This window comes from Pristiophorus japonicus, chromosome 8, assembly GCF_044704955.1.
Source record: "Pristiophorus japonicus isolate sPriJap1 chromosome 8, sPriJap1.hap1, whole genome shotgun sequence".
NCBI classification, from domain to species: domain Eukaryota; kingdom Metazoa; phylum Chordata; class Chondrichthyes; family Pristiophoridae; genus Pristiophorus; species Pristiophorus japonicus.
The window spans coordinates 226,022,767-226,041,719 of NC_091984.1; the positions used below are offsets into that span (position 1 = coordinate 226,022,767).

The window sequence follows — 18,953 nt, forward strand, 5'->3', positions numbered from 1 at the left end:
ACTGGTCCAGTAACATGACCACTATGCTACCCTACCTCATTAATGCTGCCTGCTTTATGTCACCGCACTACTGTTGAAAGTAGGACTCGCCCTGGAAGTATCTCTAATCAATATGCAGGCTTTTATAATTCAGACAGAACTCCCATAACTCACTGTCATAAGTCATAAATGCTCCCTCTTCATGTTGGCAAAGTTAATCCCCGTGTGTGAGCGTGTGTGCGTATTTATTTCTCAGATGTTACACTATTATTAATACATTACTCGGAGAGATATTTCAGAGCTGCTAAGAATAGCGAAAGGCTGTGAAGTTGGTGATGTTCCTCAGATCCCGCTGTGTCCCCACCCACTGTGTCTCTTTCATTACCCTTCCAGATGCGGTTTGTCAAGTAAAAGCAATGAATCATTAATTGGTGTTTACATGGGGAAGAGTGAGTGTGATTTTAAAATAGTGCGTCTGGTTTGATGTTTCTGACAGGGCTTCAGTGGATGTCATTGCTTGGAGCCGACTTGCAGAGGTGACACAACTCGGCGTAAAAGAAAGACTTGCATTTCTATAGCGCCTTCCGTGACCTCAGGACGCCCCAAAGCGCTTTACAGCCAATGAGATACTTTTTGAAGTGTAGTCACTGTTGTAATGTGGGGAACACAGCAGTGAATTTGCGCACAGCAAGCTTCCACAAACAGCAATGTGGTAATGATTCAGATAATCTGTTTTAGTGATTTTGATTGAGGGGTAAATAACTCCCCTGCCCTTCTTCAAAATAGCAGCCATGGGATCTGAGAGAACAGACGTGGACTGGGTTTAACGTCTTATCTGAAAGACGGCACCTCCGACAGTGCAGCACTCCCGCAGCACTGCACTGGAGTGTCAGCCTAGATTTGTGTGGGACTTGAATCCACAACCTTCTGGCTCAGAGGCGAGGGTGCTGCCCACTGAGCCACACTACGGTCATCTGTATATCAAACACAATGGGCGGAAGGGGTTGGGGGGGGCATTTTAACCCCCATGGACAGGTGGATTGAGGTCGGGTGAGTGTATAAAAAAAACACAAACATTTTTTAAAGTTTCAAAACTGACCCCAGCCTGTCCACCTCCGGGTTTGACAGAGGCGGGTCAGGGGGCGGGCGGGCGACCAATCTGCTTTCAGGAGGCGGGTCAGGGGGCGGGCGGGCGACCAATCTGCTTTCAGGAGGCGGGTCAGTCCGAAAAGCTTTTAAGGAGGCTGCGTGCTCCATTTCAACAGGATTATTCTTTTTAATCCACGGAGGCCGGGTTTGCTGAGGCTCGGGAATCCCGGCAAGAAAAAGGAGGCGAGAAGGGCTGGATCCATGAGGTAAATACATTTACAGCAATGCAGGGGTGTTTCCTCCAGTCCCAGCAAGCTCACCTATTTACATAGAAACATAGAAAATAGATGCAGGAGTAGGCCATTCGGCCCTTCAAGCCTGCACTGCCATTCAATATGATTATGGCTGATCGTGCAACTTCAGTGCCCCTTTCCTGCTTTCTCTCCATACCCCTTGATACCTTTAGACGTAATTCCCTTTTGAATATATCCCTAATTCCCTTTTGAATATATCTAACAAACTGGCCTCAACAACGTTCTGTGGTAGAGAATTCCACAGGTTCACAATTTTCTGAGTGAAGAAGTTTCTCCTCATCTCGGTCCTAAATGGCCTACCCCTTATCCTTAGACTGTGACCCCTGGTTCTGGACTTCACCCAACACCAGGAACATTCTTCCTGCATCTAACCTGTCCAATCCTGTCAGAACTTTATATGTTTCTATGAGATCCCCTCTCATCCTTCTAAATTCCAGTGAATATAAGCCGAGTCGATCCAGCCTTTCTTCATACCCCGCGATTGGCCGGAGCCCCCCACCCCCCCCCCTCCCCCCGCGATCTCCAACGCCCCTCCCATCACTACGATCTCCGACTTAACTGCCATCTGCTCCCCAGCTGAACTCCCGCTCAACAGGCAGGCCTGTCAATCCGGCCGGAAATATACTGAAATCATTCAAAATACGTCCTGTGGTTAATTTCAGCAGGTCGTCCGGCAAACCCTTCCTTCTGGGCTTCCCGTCCAAAATTCCCCTCCCCCCATCACCACAGCTGTCTTCCCAGTCCCGAGTCTAACGTCACAACCCCCCCTTCAGCTCTCTTCACCACGGTGGAGGCATTTTATGCAAGAAGCCGAAAGTGTGACCAGCAAACATGATGTTAGGGATGTGAATTTTGTAATAATATAGACAAAAGGCTGGGGTCCAGTATCTGCGTGCCAAGGATGAATTCAATGGGCAGTCAAACGCTTGGGCATTTATTAAGGGGTCCTGTTGAGTTGCTTTGTGATTCTAACCTCAAGACTTACTATTGAAACAGGGAATATTTCATAGAGTGTACAGCACAGAAACAGGCCATTCGGCCCAGCCTCTTCATCTAACCATATCCTTCTATCCTTTTCTCCCTGATGTTTTTATCTAGCTTTCCCTTAAAGGCATCTATGTTATTTTACCGCAACTACTCATAACTAAGACCGCCTATTTTCACCTCCGTAACATCGCCCGTCTCCGCCCTTGCCTTAGCCCATCCGCTGCTGAAGCCCACATCCTGCCTTTGTTACGTCTAGACTTGACCATTCCAACGCAATCCTGGCTGGCCTCCCACATTCTACCCTACGTAAACTCGAGGTGATCAAAAACTCGGCTGCCCGTGGCCTAATGCACCAAGTCATGTTCATCCATCACCCCTGTGCTCGCTGACCTATATTGGCTCCTGGTTAAGCAACACCTCGATTTCAAAATTTACATCCTTGTTTTCAAATCCTTCTGTGGCCTCGCCCCCTCCCTATCTCTGTGACCTCCTTCAGCCCAACAACCCCTCCACCTGCCCCCCCCCCCAAGTCCCCGAGATGTCTGCGCTCCTTTAATTCTTCCCTCTTGAGCATCCCTGATTTATAATCGCTCAACCATTGCCTAGGCCATCAGCTGTGGGACTCCCTGCCTAAACCTCTTCACCTCTCTTTCCTCCTTCAAGAAGCTCCTTAATACCTACCTCTTTGACCAAGCTTTTGGTCATTTGCCCTAATTTCTCCTTATGCGGCTTGGTGTCAAATTTTTTTTATCATAATACTCCTGTGAAGTGCCTTGGGACATTTTACTACGTTAAAGGTGCTATATAAATACAAGTTGTTGTTGTTGTTGTATTGAGTTCTACATTCTAACCATCCTCTGGGTAAAGACGTTCCTCCTGAATTCCTTATTGGATTTCTCAGTGAATTTCTTGGATTTATGGCCCCTAGTTTTGGTCTCCCCCACATGGGGAAACAGCTCGTGGCATTGCATTAGGTGGTGCATTTACTACCCGAGCCCCCAGGAGAGGGGCAGACCATGTTTTTGAATGTTCTTGTTTAAGCAGCGATGAGTGGTTGTGGAGTACAATTGTCTGAGGGAACTAAATGCAACGGGTGAAATGTAGGCAGCTCAGGTTATTAGTTGCATCTGTGATTATTAGTTCAGCTCTCCTGTTCAAGCACCGTTGGATGTAGTCATTAATCTCGGTGCTCCAGCTTCAACTGCGCTCTCTCACACAACTAGACTGATCCTTATCTCCCCCTTCAACTGGCAGAAAGAACCTTTGCTTCACTTATGCAAAATCGCTGCTTTGATGCAAACCTTCTGTTTGCAAGAATCCCTGTCTGCGTTCCTTTATTGTTCACCTGATTCTCCTAAAGGGGAAGTAGACAATTCTATAAAATCACGACGACATCTCCCCACCTGTTCTATTCACCCAGCTCCCTCATACAGTCAACTCCGGATCAGTTAAGAGCATAAGAATTAGGAACAGGAGTAGGCCACACGGCCCCTTCGAGCCTGCTCCGCCATTCAATAAGATCATGGCTGATCAGCGACCTCAACTCCATTTTCCTGCCTGATTCCCCATAGCCCCTTGATTTCGCTGGAGGCCAAAGGGGAGAAATTGCCCCCTTCTTTAAGGCCCGTTACTGCCTCTGAGGCGGTAATGGGAGCGGTAAGGCCTCTCCGACTGGAGACAGGCGGATAGGCCAACCCGTCCGGCGCTCCGACCTATTGTCAGGCACGTGATGACCTCTTAGCAACCCGCGGCGGGAAGCTGCCGGTGCCTGGGTTGCAGTCGGCCCGACAATGGCGGCAACGGGTTCGGAAAGTTACAATAAGATCTGCTTCCACCTTCCTTTCAGCCAGTGCGTTCCAGATCATAACAACTCGCTGCGTAAAAAAACATTTTCTCGTCTCACCTCTGGCTCTTTTGCCAATCACCTTAAATATGTGTCCCCTGGCTACTGACCTTCCTGCCAACGGAAACAGTTTCTCTTTATTTACTCTGTCAAAACACTTCATGATTTTGAATGCCTCAATTAAATCGCCCCTCGACCTTCTCTGTTCTAAGGAGAACAATCCCAGCTTCTGCAGTCTCTCCACGCAACTGCAGTCCCTCATCCTTGGTAGCATTTTAATAAGTGAACCTCTGCACTCTGTTCAAGGCCTTGACATCCTTCCTAAAGTGTGGTGCCCAGAATTAGACACAATAGTCCAGCTGGGGCCTAAATACTAAATGTAGTATCTCCAAATTTGCGGATGACACTAAGTTGGGTGGCAGTGTGAGCTGTGAGGAGGATGCTATGAGGCTGCAGAGTGACTTGGATAGGTTAGGTGAGTGGGCAAATGCATGGCAGATGAAGTATAATGTGGATAAATGTGAGGTTATCCACTTTGGTGGTAAAAACAGAGAGACAGACTATTATCTGAATGGTGACAGATTAGGAAAAGGGGAGGTGCAACGAGACCTGGGTGTCATGGTGCATCAGTCATTGAAGGTTGGCATGCAGGTACAGCAGGCGGTTAAGAAAGCAAATGGCATGTTGGCCTTCATAGCGAGGGGATTTGAGTACAGGGGCAGGGAGGTGTTGCTACAGTTGTACAGGGCCTTGGTGAGGCCACACCTGGAGTATTGTGTACAGTTTTGATCTCCTAACTTGAGGAAGGACATTCTTGCTATTGAGGGAGTGCAGCGAAGGTTCACCAGACTGATTCCCGGGATGGCGGGACTGACATATCAAGAAAGACTGGATCAACTGGGCTTGTATTCACTGGAGTTCAGAAGAACGAGAGGGGATCTCATAGAAACGTTTAAAATTCTGACGGGTTCAGACAGGTTAGATGCAGGAAGAATATTCCCAATGTTGGGGAAGTCCAGAACCAGGGGTCACAGTCTAAGGATAAGGGGTAAGCCATTTAGGACCGAGATGAGGAGAAACTTCTTCACCCAGAGAGTGGTGAACCTGTGGAATTCTCTACCACAGAAAGTTGTTGAGGCCAATTCACTAAATATATTCAACAAGGAGTTAGATGTAGTCCTTACTACTCGGGGGATCAAGGGGTATGGTGAGAAAGCAGGAATGGGGTACTGAAGTTGCATGTTCAGCCATGAACTCATTGAATGGTGGTGCAGGCTCGAAGGGCCGAATGGCCTACTCCTGCACCTATTTTCTATGTTTCTATGTTTTCTATGTTTAACCAGTGATTTGCAAATGAGGTAGGAATCAATATTCAAGCATCATGCCACAGTCTCTCTTACTGCAAAGGCCAACAATTGCAGAGGCACAGCCCATTATTAGATGTCTCACCGAGCTAATTATAAACTGTTCATATTGTTAGCAGTGAGTCAAACTTACATTCATTCTCAAACTGCAAATGCCAGTGACACAAAGACAGTTGATTAAACATTATTAAGGTTTAGCTGAAATGTATTTCATACTGAGCCGTGCACAGATTGGACTTATCACTGCTGCTCCATGTTACTCAATGCCAGCATTGTTTTATATTTTAGATGTAGCATGTGTCAACCCCTCCGAAGGGTCGAACAGAGGTTAATTTGAACTGCAATTTGAAAAACCATCAAAACGAAACCAAATTGTGGCATTTGGCTGCCACCGTTGTACTCTGTGACATCACCTCCCAAACCCGCGACCTCTGCCACCCAGAAGGACAAGGGCAGTAGGTGCATGGGATCACCACCACCTCCAAGTTCCCTCCAAGTCACACACCATCCTGACTTAGAAATATATCGGCCGTTCCTTCATCGTCGCTGGGACAAAATCCTGGAACTCCCTCCCGAACCGCACTGTGGGGGAACCTTCACCACACGGACTACAGCGGTTCAAGAAGGCGGCTCACCACCTTTTCAAGGGCAGTTAGGGGTGGGCAATAAATGCCGGCCTTGCCAGCGACGCCCACATCCCATGAAATGAATATTAAAAAAACAATTTGGCGATGCCAACTGGATAGGACAGGACTCTTGTCTTTTTAATTCTGGGACTTGTATTGGAACTGATACACTCATAATAAAGGATGAAACTGAGTACTGTGTACAATGAGCAAGTGTGACCTTAGCTCCTTTAATAAGATTCCAGAGTACAGGTACCTTGTGGGTGGCCTGCTTATATACTGTGCTCCCAAGGGATGCTGGGATCCCTTGGGACTCCAACAGGTGGGCCCTCTGGTGGTCAGGTGTCATGCAGGTTACAAAGGGTTAAATAAATAACAGGAGTCCACTCTAAAATGTACATTGGCTCTGAAATTCCGATGTCTTGGGTCCGTACGAAGTTTCTACGGACCCGGGAAGGCATCGGAAAAGCCGGTTTTCAGCGCGCAATGCGCATGCGCTGAAAACCGGCATTTCCGATCTGTCAAGTTTCTGGCTTGACAGATCTCACGTATCTCGGGAGCGAGGACACTTGCAGGGCAAGATTTCCAATATTTACAAATATCTTGCCCTGCAAATGTCTTTTAAAATCTTACGCCTGAAAAAGCAGGCGTATAGCCTACTTTTACAGGCGTAAGATTTTCAAAACATTGGAAAAAACATGATTAAAATAAAAATTTAAAAAACACATTTATTGTTAAAACTCAGATAATTTAATTTTAAACCCTAACCCTAACTTTTTTTTAAATTCGGGATTTTTTTTAAATTTAAAAACATGTGTCACATTTTTAATTTCTATTAGTTTATTGTGTGAGGTATTTTTTAAATGTTTTGTATCGTGTTTGTGCGTTTTGGGGTTTTTCTCATTCATAGTATCGGAGATTCGTAACTTACAAACCTCCTATTACTATGAATGAGAAAATACTTACCTGTGTTTGGGTGTCCAGGCACACGTGACTCCTGTGGACGTCCTGAGTGTCGTTGGGAGAGGAGGCCTGTGAATCGAAAGCCCCAATGTGTGCAGCAGCTCCAGGTAAGTGCGCAGTTTATTTCTATTTTTTCAGGATTTACCCGTGGGAAGCCCTCCTCAGAATTTCAGGGCCAATATTCTGCTGCTGCATGGGCCCTACATTAAATGTGTTTGTCCAGTCCCCACGGCAAAGGTTAGCGATCTCACTCAGAGAGACAACAGAGAGGCTTGGTGTGGGAAATAGAAAAAAAATCACATTGGATTGTTGGACGGGGAAAAGAATTAAAGGTTGGGAATTATAATGCATGCACCAGTGAGCATGCTCACAGGTGTGTGGAGCTTGTTGCATTGTGATTGGCTTAGCCAGTCACGTGATGTTCACAAGACTCAATAACACCCCGGTCAGTTGGGTCCAAGTCATCCACAATGAGGTATGCAGTTGTGAGCCTAGTGGATGAACTGGTAATGTGCAGTGCGAATGGTAAACCTTTGTTAATAAACAAACTAGTTCTTAATAGCAATGTGTTGCTATAAATTCTTGAGCAAAGAACCCATGAAGCAAATATATTACAGGAATAAACCACAGTGCAATGCAGAAGGAGCCTTGCTCTGCATCTATGCATCATACTCCTTGACCTGGGTTTGCTTCAGGAAGACAATGTGGGGTCATATTTGACTTTGGGTGTTAGTGTAAAATGGTCAATATTGACCAGCTGCCCCTTGTCTGCATCTCCTGATGACCCTTTCCATTGCTGTAAATGCAAAGGGAAATCGGGAGAGCTGTTCAAGAGGTGACTGATCCGATATCCACCATTTTACACTATCACCCAAAGACATTATCTCCCAGCAATTGCAACCAGTAGAAATCTGTTCCTATCCCCTACAATGAAGACCAGAAGCTACCCACCAAATATAAAGAAGGATTTAGGGAGAGCGCTTCGGTTGTTTAGCACCCGAGAGGGGTGCTAAGGGGCCACTGAACACCGACCGCACGACCACTGCGCTGTGACAGCCTGGCGCCAACGTCACTGGCGGTCTAGCGGCGGCGCTGTCATTTAGCACTGCGCACTCTAGCGCCATCCACTGGGTGATGCCAAGAACGTGCTATGCTCCCTTTGCGACGCGATTCCGAAATTGACTGCTTTGGCCTGCCGTAGCGCCTGGCGCTGCACCCGACAGGGGGAAGCCGATGACACACAGAGGATCCCGCAGGGAACGAAGACGCAAGTGTTGAGAGTCAGGTTTGCAACAATTTACTTACCTTTCTTACCTGTGGAAGGCTGTTGGTAGCCTCCCTGCCATTTTTTTTGCAGGTTTCACATGGTCGACTTTACCTCCTCGTTAGGCGCGATGATGCTGGTATCCGAGCGCCTCAACTTGAGAAGCGCTCCCGCGATACCGCCCCACGATGGGCTTTAGCGCCCGCAGAGGATTGTGCGACGCTTCCCTTAACGCTCCACTCCCCTCTTGTGGCGATACAACTGAATATCCCACTTTGAGGCGGTAGACATCGCCCGGGGCTAAAGGTAGCACCGCGACAGGGTCACCACCTCAAAGCGGGCCGTACCAAATTTCTCCCCCTCAGTCTTTGAAGCGTTAATAAGTTACTGGTTCCACAGTGACTGTGGCAGCAATGACCAATGCATCACATACGCTCCCTCTTGATCCCATTTGCCAGCTTCAGTTCCTAAATGACTCAGTTTTGACACCTTGGTCAAACATATTGCACAGCACTTGTGAATATTTGTGAATGCAGGGCTGGATTTGCACCAGGGAATGAGACATTGTCGAGTCACCCACATCTACATTGGTGATGAAAAATTCCAAATATATTATTGTTATTGTATTAAAATCCAAAAGCTTAAATGAAGGGAATTCGAAGCCAGCACTGCTTAATGGTAGCAGGATGCAGGATGAATCAACAGAAATACACTGTCATGAGGGAAAGCCGACAGATTATAAGAGAGGAGACCTTTTCATTCGAATTAGTGTCAGGCGTGGCTCAATGGGCAGCAGCACCCTTGCCTCGGAAGTCCGAAGGTTGTGGGTTCAAGTCCCACTCCAGGGACTTGAGCACATAAATCTAGGCTGACACTGCAGTACCCAGTGCCGAGGGAGTGCTGCACTGTCGGAGGTGCCGTCTTTTGGATGAGACATTAAACCAAGGCCCTGACCTGCTTGCTCAGGTGGATGTAAACAATCGCGTGGCACTATTTCGAAGAGCAGGGGAGTTATCCTCGGTGTCCTGGGCTAATATTTATCTCTCAAACATAACAAAAACAGATTAAATGGTCATTATCACATTGCTGTTTGTGGGAGCTTGCTATGTGCAAATTGGCTGCTGCGTTTCCTACATTACAACAATGACTACACTCCAAAAGTATTGCAGCTGTAAAACACTTTGGAATGTCCTGAGGCCGTGCAAGGCACCATATAAATGCAAGTACTTTTTTTTTTTAAATGGGTGACAGCTTATCTGGAGACCCACTATTTATTTAGCTGCTATGTCTGAGTAATGTTCCGTGCGTTAACTTGGTAGGGGTCTCAGGTGGAAAGCCTCGTGGCGATTAAACAAACCTTGCAAGCCGATCTCGAAACGTCAATCAAACGGATCGCGGACCTGCAGGCAGCGCTGGAGGAGGAGTCTAGCGACGAGAGTGACGATGAAGCTGAAAGGTAATTTCTTCCTTCTCAAACAAAAAAGCGACAAGATGTATTCGGCTACGGACCTGGTCAGAACTCCAGACCGACTGGTAGTGATCGCTGTTCAATTTCTGCAGCCAAAAGGAAAAAAAAATCCAGCTTCAGATCCTCTGACAGTTAAAAAAGTCAAGATCTTTGGGAATGTCATGATGAGAAGTAGTTACAAAAAAAAACCCCTGTAAATGCAGGAAGTTCATATTCTAGACTGGCCACGTATGAACTGCTTTAGTGTCTTAACTCCCAGAGTGGCACTGGACACCCTCAAAATGGCCAACGCAGCAGGAACCCAACACACAATGTACAATATGGCTTTCTACACAGAGGGGGGGGGGGAAATTGGATGCCATTGTACCTCCCGTTAGCGCCCCCAATAGGGCACAAATGGCTTTGCGACCGGGCGTGGCGATGACATCGACTCCCCCCCCCCCCCCCCATATTGGGTGGGAGTTTTGCGGTGGTGGTATAGCCTTGAGCCCCGACCTCCTTCGCCCAGAGATCGTGATGTCATCGCCGTGCGCATCGCCGCGGCAGCACCCTGGACCGGAACTTGAATTCCGCCCCCTGCAGCAGCACCCGGCGAAAACACCGACAGCTGCAGGAGGCATCCATCGGGGGTGCGGCGAATTGGGGGCGATGCTTACAGGCAAGGTAAGTAAAAAAAAAAACCTTTGCTGTTTTCTTACAGTTCTTTGTGCGGGTTCCTGCTCGCGATCGATCAGCCCGGCGGTCTGCTTTAGTGTCGGGCTGATCGCGGGGGATCGCCACTGTCTTGGTGCTCCAGGTAGGTCCCCTTCATATTGCAGAGCCTGCAGTGATGGCCCGTCCCTTTAAGGGAGGGAAGGAGCCTTCCAACGTGGCCGCGCTGCACGGCCTGATTGCTATCCGGCAAATGTTTCAAAAGTTTGAAATCGTTCGCGCCTAATGCTAACTTTTCAAACTTTTTGAAGTTATCGCCGTAAGCGGGGCGATAGTGAATGTTTACCCCAAAGTACCGTTACTATCACAGATGCATTGTTAGCTCAATGCTTCAGAGAATCAAGTCTTTACAGCGAGTGTCAATCTGGTCACATTTGATGTGATGGGGAACATATGGATGCATAGACAAGATTACAATTAGTCTGACCAGCAATTCACTCTTGGAACATGGAGTTGAATCCAGGCTGTGTAGTGGTTTCCTTCCCTCTGTGAAAGTTGGTTCATGTCACAGCTAAAATGGACGATTGAATTAGGATTTTGTCCCCCATTATACATGACTGTTGCCCATAGCACCAAGCTGCCCCAGTAAGGGCAGTAATCCTGCAATCTTGATCTGAGAGGCGCTAAGAGTAGGGACTGAAGTGAATGGTAATGTCAGATTAATCCAGTGGACAGCGCTTCGTATCTGAGGAGGATCGATGTGGTGGTATATCATGACAAACTCTTTTCTTCCCTAGTGCGAGGACGGCTTTGGGAGCAGATTTGAGGAGGACAGATGTGTAAGAACAAGTTGCCTGTTGCCTGTGTTGTGCTTGAAGCATGAAAGAAACTGTACAAATTTTACATGTGCCGTAAGGTACCCCAGCAGCATGTCCAACTCTTCTAACCCTAAACTGAGATCTTGTCTAAGATCAAGTTAATGTTTTCATCTCAATGGGAGTGACTGTCGTTGATATGCGGCCAAGGCAGGCACAAGTTTAAAGATGAGCACTGTAGTTTCACATTCAGGTGATGGGCTGGATCAGGACATCGGAGTATCAATGCGTGGCATAACGGAGCGGCAGGATGGGGGCTTGAAGTTCCACTCTTGTGCAAAATCTGAGTTTGATGGGGGGCAGGTATATGAAACTAAGCATCACCCTCAATGAAAAGATGGCCAGATATGACGTCTATATTAAGGTCTGAAATCTGGAACTGTCTTCCCCAAAAAGATGTTGAGGCGGGGAGTGGGGGGGGGGCGCGCTGTGCGGGGTCAATTGAAAGTTTCAAAACTAAGACTTGACAGATTTTTGTTAGGCAAATGTGATAAGGGAATCAAGACCGGCAAATGGAGTTAATGTACAGATCAGCCGTCATCTAATTGAATGGTGCAACAGGCTTGAGGGGCAGAATGGCCTACTTCTGTTCCTATGTGCTTAGGTCGTCAGCTGAGAACATAAGAAATAGGAGCAGGAGGACACCATTTGGCTCCTTGAGCCTGCTCCGCTATCCAATAAGATCATGGCTGATCTTCTACCTCAACTCCACTTTCCTGCACTATCCCCATATCCCTTGAATCCCTTAATATCCAAAAATCTATCGATCTCTGTCTTGAATATAGTTACCGAAGGAGGAGCCGGGGGGGAGGGGTAAATTGCTCAACCAGCTCTCTTTTTGCCTGCAGGAGATCTGAAAGGACGAAAGATTTGCATTTATATAGTGCCTTTCACGACCACCGGACATCACAGAGCGCTTTACAGCCAATGAAGTACTTTTGGAGTGTAGTCACTGTTGTAATGTGGGAAACACAGCAGCCAATTTGCACACAGCAAGCTCCCACAAACAGCAGTGTGATAATGAGCAGATAATCTGTTTTTGTTATGTTGATTGGTTATAAATATTGTCAGGACACCGGGGATAACTCCCCTGCTCTTCTTCGAAATAGTGCCATGGGATCTTTTACATCCACCTGAGAGAGCAGACGTGTCCCCGGTTTAACATTTCATCTGAAAGACGGCACCTCCAACTGTGCAGCACTCCCTCAGCACTGCACTAGAGTGTCAGCCTAGATTTCTGATCAACAATAAGACCAAAGGGGCGAGAGAGAGCAAACTAGAGAGATTTTAAACCAATATTCTTAAAGTCGTCCCTCATCCAAATGTCACAGTATGGACACATGTTAGGGCAGCGTTTTGACACCATTGCAAAAGCCCAAATATATATATATATATTATATATATATTTGGAATATTTAATTTGAATTAATATTAACCCTCCTGTCAATTTTGTTGGGCTGTCTTACTGAGAAACGTAGGAGAAGGCTAAGTGCCATAGTACAGGACAAGTTAAAGAGAGTAGGAGACAACATTGGATACACGCAGAAGCAACAACAACTTGTATTTATATAGCACCTTTAATGTAATGAAACGTCCCAAGGCGCTTCACAGAAGTATTATGAGATTAAAAATTTGACACCGAGCCGCATAAGGAAAAATTAGGGCAGGTGAGCAAAAGCTTGTTCAAAGAGGTAGGTTTTAAGGAGCATCTTAAAGGAGGAAAGAGAGGCAGAGTGGTTTAGGCAGGGAGTACCAGAGCTTGGGGCCGAGGCAACAGAAGACACGGCAACCAATAGTTAAATGATTACAGTCAGGGATGCTCAGGAGGACAGAATTAGAGGAGTGCAGACATCTCGGAGATTGTGGGGCTGGAGGAGATTACAGAGATTGGGAAACATAGAAACATAGAAAATAGGTGCAGGAGTAGGCCATTCGGCCCTTCTAGCCTGCACCGCCATTCAATGAGTTCATGGCTGAACATTCAACTTCAGTACCCCATTCCTGCTTTCTCGCCATACCCCTTGATCCCCCTAGTAGTAAGGACCTCATCTAACTCCTTTTTGAATATATTTAGTGAATTGGCCTCAACAACTTTCTGTGGTAGAGAATTCCACAGGTTCACCACTCTCTGGGTGAAGAAGTTCCTCCGCATCTCGGTCCTAAATGGCTTACCCCTTATCCTTAGACTGTGACCTCTGGTTCTGGACTTCTCCAACATTGGGAACATTCTTCCTGCATCTAACCTGTCTAACCCCGTCAGAATTTTAAATGTTTCTATGAGGTCCCCTCTCATTCTTCTGAACTCCAGTGAATACAAGCCCAGTTGATCCAGTCTTTCTTGATATGTCAGTCCCGCCATCCCGGGAATCAGTCTGGTGAACCTTCGCTGCACTCCCTCAATAGCAAGAATGTCCTTCCTCAGGTTAGGAGACCAAAACTGTACACAATACTCCAGGTGTGGCCTCACCAAGGCCCTGTACAACTGTAGCAACACCTCCCTGTCCCTGTACTCAAATCCCCTAGCTATGAAGGCCAACATGCCATTTGCTTTCTTAACCGCCTGCTGCACCTGCATGCCAACCTTCAGTGACTGATGTACCATGACACCCAGGTCTCTTTGCACCTCCCCTTTTCCTAATCTGTCACCATTCAGATAATAGTCTGTCTCTCTGTTTTTACCACCAAAGTGGATAACCTCACATTTATCCACATTATACTTCATCTGCCATGCATTTGCCCACTCACCTAACCTATCCAAGTCGCTCTGCAGCCTCACAGCATCCTCCTCACAGCTCACACTGCCACCCAACTTAGTGTCATCCGCAAATTTGGAGATACTACATTTAATCCCCTCATCTAAATCATTAATGTACAGTGTAAACAGCTGGGGCCCCAGCACAGAACCTTGCGGTACCCCACTAGTCACTGCCTGCCATTCTGAAAAGTACCCATTTACTCCTACTCTTTGCTTCCTGTCTGACAACCAGTTCTCAATCCATGTCAGTACACTACCCCCAATCCCATGTGCTCTAACTTTGCACATCAATCTCTTGTGTGGGACCTTGTCGAACGCCTTCTGAAAGTCCAAATATACCACATCAACTGGTTCTCCCTTATCCACTCTACTGGAAACATCCTCAAAAAATTCCAGAAGATTTGTCAAGCATTTTTCCCTTTCACAAATCCATGCTGACTTGGACCTATCATGTCACCTCTTTCCAAATGCACTGCTATGACATCCTTAATAATTGATTCCATCATTTTACCCACTACCGATGTCAGGCTGACCGGTCTATAATTCCCTGTTTTCTCTCTCCCTCCTTTTTTTAAAAGTGGGGTTACATTGGCTACCCTCCACTCCATAGGAACTGATCCAGAGTCAATGGAATGTTGGAAAATGACTGTCAACGCATCCACTATTTCCAAGGCCACCTCCTTAAGTACTCTGGGATGCAGTCCATCAGGCCCTGGGGATTTATCGGCCTTCAATCCCATCAATTTCCCCAACACAATTTCCCGACTAATAAGGATTTCCCTCAGTTCCTCCTCCTTACTAGACCCCCCGACCCCTTTTATAACCGGAAGGTTGTTCGTGTCCTCCTTAGTGAATACTTGTTCAATTGGTCCGCCATTTCTTTGTTCCCCGTTATGACTTCCCCTGATTCTGACTGCAGGGGACCTACGTTTGTCTTTACTAACCTTTTTCTCTTTACATATCTATAGAAACGTTTGCAATCCGTCTTAATGTTCCCTGCAAGCTTCTTCTCATATTCCATTTTCCCTGCCCTAATCAAACCCTTTGTCCTCCTCTGCTGAGTTCTAAATTTCTCCCAGTCCCCAGGTTCGCTGCTATTTCTGGCCAATTTGTATGCCACTTCCTTGGCTTTAATACTATCCCTGATTTCCCTTGATAGCCACGGTTGAGCCACCTTCCCTTTTTTATTTTTATGCCAGACAGGAATGTACAATTGTTGTAGTTCATCCATGCGGTCTCTAAATGTCTGCCATTGCCCATCCACAGTCAACCCCTTAAGTATCATTCGCCAATCCATCCCAGCCAATTCACACCTCATACCTTCAAAGTTAGCCTTCTTTAAGTTCTGGACCATGGTCTCTGAATTAACTGTTTCATTCTCCATCCCAATGCAGAATTCCACCATATTATGGTCACTCTTCCCCAAGGGGCCTCGCACAACGAGATTGCTAATTAATCCTCTCTCATTACTCAACACCCAGTCTAAGATGGCCTCCCCCCTAGTTGGTTCCTCGACATATTGGTCTAAAAAACCATCCCTTATGCACTCCAGAAAATCCTCCTCCACCGTATTGCTTCCAGTTTGGTTAGCCCAATCTATGTGCATATTAAAGTCACCCATTATAACTGCTGCACCTTTATTGCACGCACCCCTAATTTCCTGTTTGATGCCCTCCCCAACATCACTACTACTGTTTGGAGATCTGTACACAACTCCCACTAACATTTTTTGCCCTTTGATGTTCTGCAGCTCTACTCATATAGATTCCACATCATCCAAGCTAATGTCCTTCCTAACTATTGCCTTAATCTCCTCCTTAACCAGCAATGCTACCCCACCTCCTTTTCCTTTTATTCTATCCTTCCTGAATGTTGAATACCCCTGGATGTTGAGTTCCCAGCCCTGATCATCCTGGAGCCACGTCTCCGTAATCCCAATCACATCATATTTGTTAACATCTATTTGCACAGTTAATTCATCCACCTTATTGCGGATACTCCTTGCATTAAGACACAAAGCCTTTAGGCTTGTTTTTTTAACACCCTCTGTCCTTTTAGAATTTTGCTGTACAATGGCCCTTTTTGTTCTTTGCCTTGGGTTTCTCTGCCCTCCACTTTTCCTCATCTCCTTTCTGTCTTTTGTTTTTGCCTCCTTTTTGTTTCCCTCTATCTCCCTGCATTGGTTCCCATCCCCCTGTCATATTAGTTTAACTCCTCCCCAACAGCACTAGCAAACACTCCCCCGAGGACATTGGTTCCGATTCTGCCCAGGTGCAGACCGTCCGGATTGTACTGGTCCCATCTCCCCCAGAACCGGTTCCAATGCCCCAGGAATTTGAATCCCTCCCTGCTGCACCATTGCTCAAGCCACGTATTCATCTGAGCTATCCTGCGATTCCTACTCTGACTAGCATGTGGCACTGGTAGCAATCCCGAGATTACTACTTTTGAGGTCCTACTTTTTAATTTAGCTCCTAGCTCCTTAAATTCATTTCGTAGGAACTCATCCCTTTTTTTACCTATGTCATTGGTACCAACGTGCACCACGACAACTGGCTGTTCTCCCTCCCTTTTTAGAATGTCCTGCACCCGCTCCGAGACATCCTTGACCCTTGCACCAGGGAGGCAACATACCATCCTGGAGTCTCGGTTGCGGCCGCAGAAACGCCTATCTATTCCCCTTACAATTGAATCCCCTATCACTATCGCTCACCCACTCTTTTTCCTGCCCTCCTGTGCAACAGAGCCAGCCACGGTGCCATGAACTTGGCTGCTGCTGCCCGCTCCTGATGAGTCATCCCCCTCAACAGCACTCAAAGCAGTGTATCTGTTTTGCAGTGGGATGACCACAGGGGACCCCTGCACTACCTTCCTTGCACTACTCTTCCTGCTGGTCTTCCATTCCCTCGCTGGCTGTGGATCCTTCTCCTGCGGTAAGACCAACTCGCTACACGTGATACTCACGTCATTCTTAGCATCGTGGATGCTCCAGAGTGAATCCACCTTCAGCTCCAACTCCGCAACGCGGACCGTCAGTAGCCGGAGGTGGACACACTTCCCGCACATGTAGTCGTCAGGGACACTGGTGTTGTCCCCGTGTTCCCACATGGTACAGGAGGAGCATATCACGTGACCGAGCTGTCCTGCCATGACTTAACCCTTAGATACACTTAAATTGCCGACAACAATGTTAAAAGTTACTGACTAATAAAGAAAAAGAAAAACTACTCACCAATCAGCAGCCAATCACTTACCACGTTGGCTGTGACGTCACCTTTTGATTTCTTTCTACTTCTTTTTTGACTTCTCTCAGCTGGAGCTGCACAAGTATGCCTCTCTCGATGCTCCCCGGACTGCTGAGCCTTTTATAGGCCGCTGCCTCTCTCGACTCCCGCCTCTCTCGATGCTCCCCGGACTGCTGAGCCTTTTATAGGCCGCTGCCTCTCTCGACTCCCGCCTCTCTCGATGCTCCCCGGACTGCTGAGCCTTTTATAGGCCGCTGCCTCTCTCGACTCCCGCCTCTCTCGACGCTCCCCGGACTGCTGAGCCTTTTATAGGCCGCTGCCTCTCTCGACTCCCGCCTCTCTCGACTCTCCCCGGACTGCTGAGCCTTTTATAGGCCGCTGCCTCTCTCGACATCTTGGGGGGTTGTGGGGCTGGAGGAGATTACAAAGAGGTCATGGAGGGATTTGAAAACAAGGATGAGAATTTTGAAATCGAGGCATTGCTTAACCGGGAGCACAGGGGGTGATGGATGAACGGGACTTGGTGAGAGTTAGGATGAGTTTGTGCGTTAAAGCTCAGGGTTTTAATACTTGTAAATTGCAGGAGGAAGAGAAGTCTGGGGAGGTAAGGAATTGCACTGTGGAGTTCATAATTGCCACTGAATCATGAGTGTGTCATCTTACCCAGAAGAGGGATTATGCTTGGCTCAAATGTATAATTAATGTTGAAATGAAATATTATTTTTGATTCCATTGTTTTTGGAGCATGAATATTAATCTTAATCAGATAATTATGCACAGACTGAGACGGCACGTAGTCCATGATTTTTAAAGGTGCACTTCACTGTACATTTAGGTCTATGGTAATATTAATGTTAAATAGCCTTTAGAGTAAAGTAAACATGAGGCTACAAATATGAATAAATAAAGGAGAACAAAGTAATACTGATGTCAGCGAATGACTATGTTAGGTTATCGGGAGAGAATTAGACTAGGGGATGGCGTGATCACTCTTGATTTCAACACCATGAGGATGAATAGCATGCAAGATGGTGGACCTGGAGCTTAAGAGTGACAAAGGATGAAAACTCAGAGGAACAGTGACCATAGTGACATTAATAAAACAGACGAGAAATGTTGAGACAGAAAAAAAGAGACTTTATCCACTGTTGGTTTGAAGTTGCTTTTCAATTCATTTAAAACGGAACTAATGGCAATTATGAATTTCCACAGTATAGCATCCCGATATCTATAACCTCGATGTTCATTATTTCCTAATTAATTAATGTTCCATGTAGATGTTAACAATTGATATGAAATCAGGGTTAACCTTAAAGAAACAACAACAACTTGTATTTATATAGCGCCTTTAACGCAGTGAAACGTCCCAAGGTGCTTCACAGGAGTACTGTGAGATTTTTTTTAAAATTTGACACCAAGCCTCATAAGGACAAATTAGTGCAGGCTTGGTCAAAGAGGTCAATTTAAGGAGCGTCTTGAAGGAGGAAAGAGAGGTAGAGAGGCGGAGAGGTTTAGGGAGGGAGTTCCAGA

At 46.7% G+C, this 18,953-nt stretch overlaps 1 protein-coding gene across 7 annotated transcripts in view; it reads left to right on the top strand.

The window, feature by feature from the left end:
• The window catches only part of LOC139269044 (unconventional myosin-XVIIIb-like), a 452,517-nt gene that overhangs the window by 401,026 nt on the left and 32,538 nt on the right, over positions 1 to 18,953 (top strand). For 6 of the 7 annotated variants that reach the window (XM_070888021.1, XM_070888024.1, XM_070888025.1 and 3 more), the window contains 2 exons: positions 9,749 to 9,885; positions 11,346 to 11,387. In XM_070888021.1, the coding sequence (XP_070744122.1) occupies positions 9,749 to 9,885; positions 11,346 to 11,387 (179 nt within the window). The remainder of the gene's footprint in view (positions 1 to 9,748; positions 9,886 to 11,345; positions 11,388 to 18,953) is intronic. The other variant, XM_070888023.1, reaches the window with a different exon arrangement.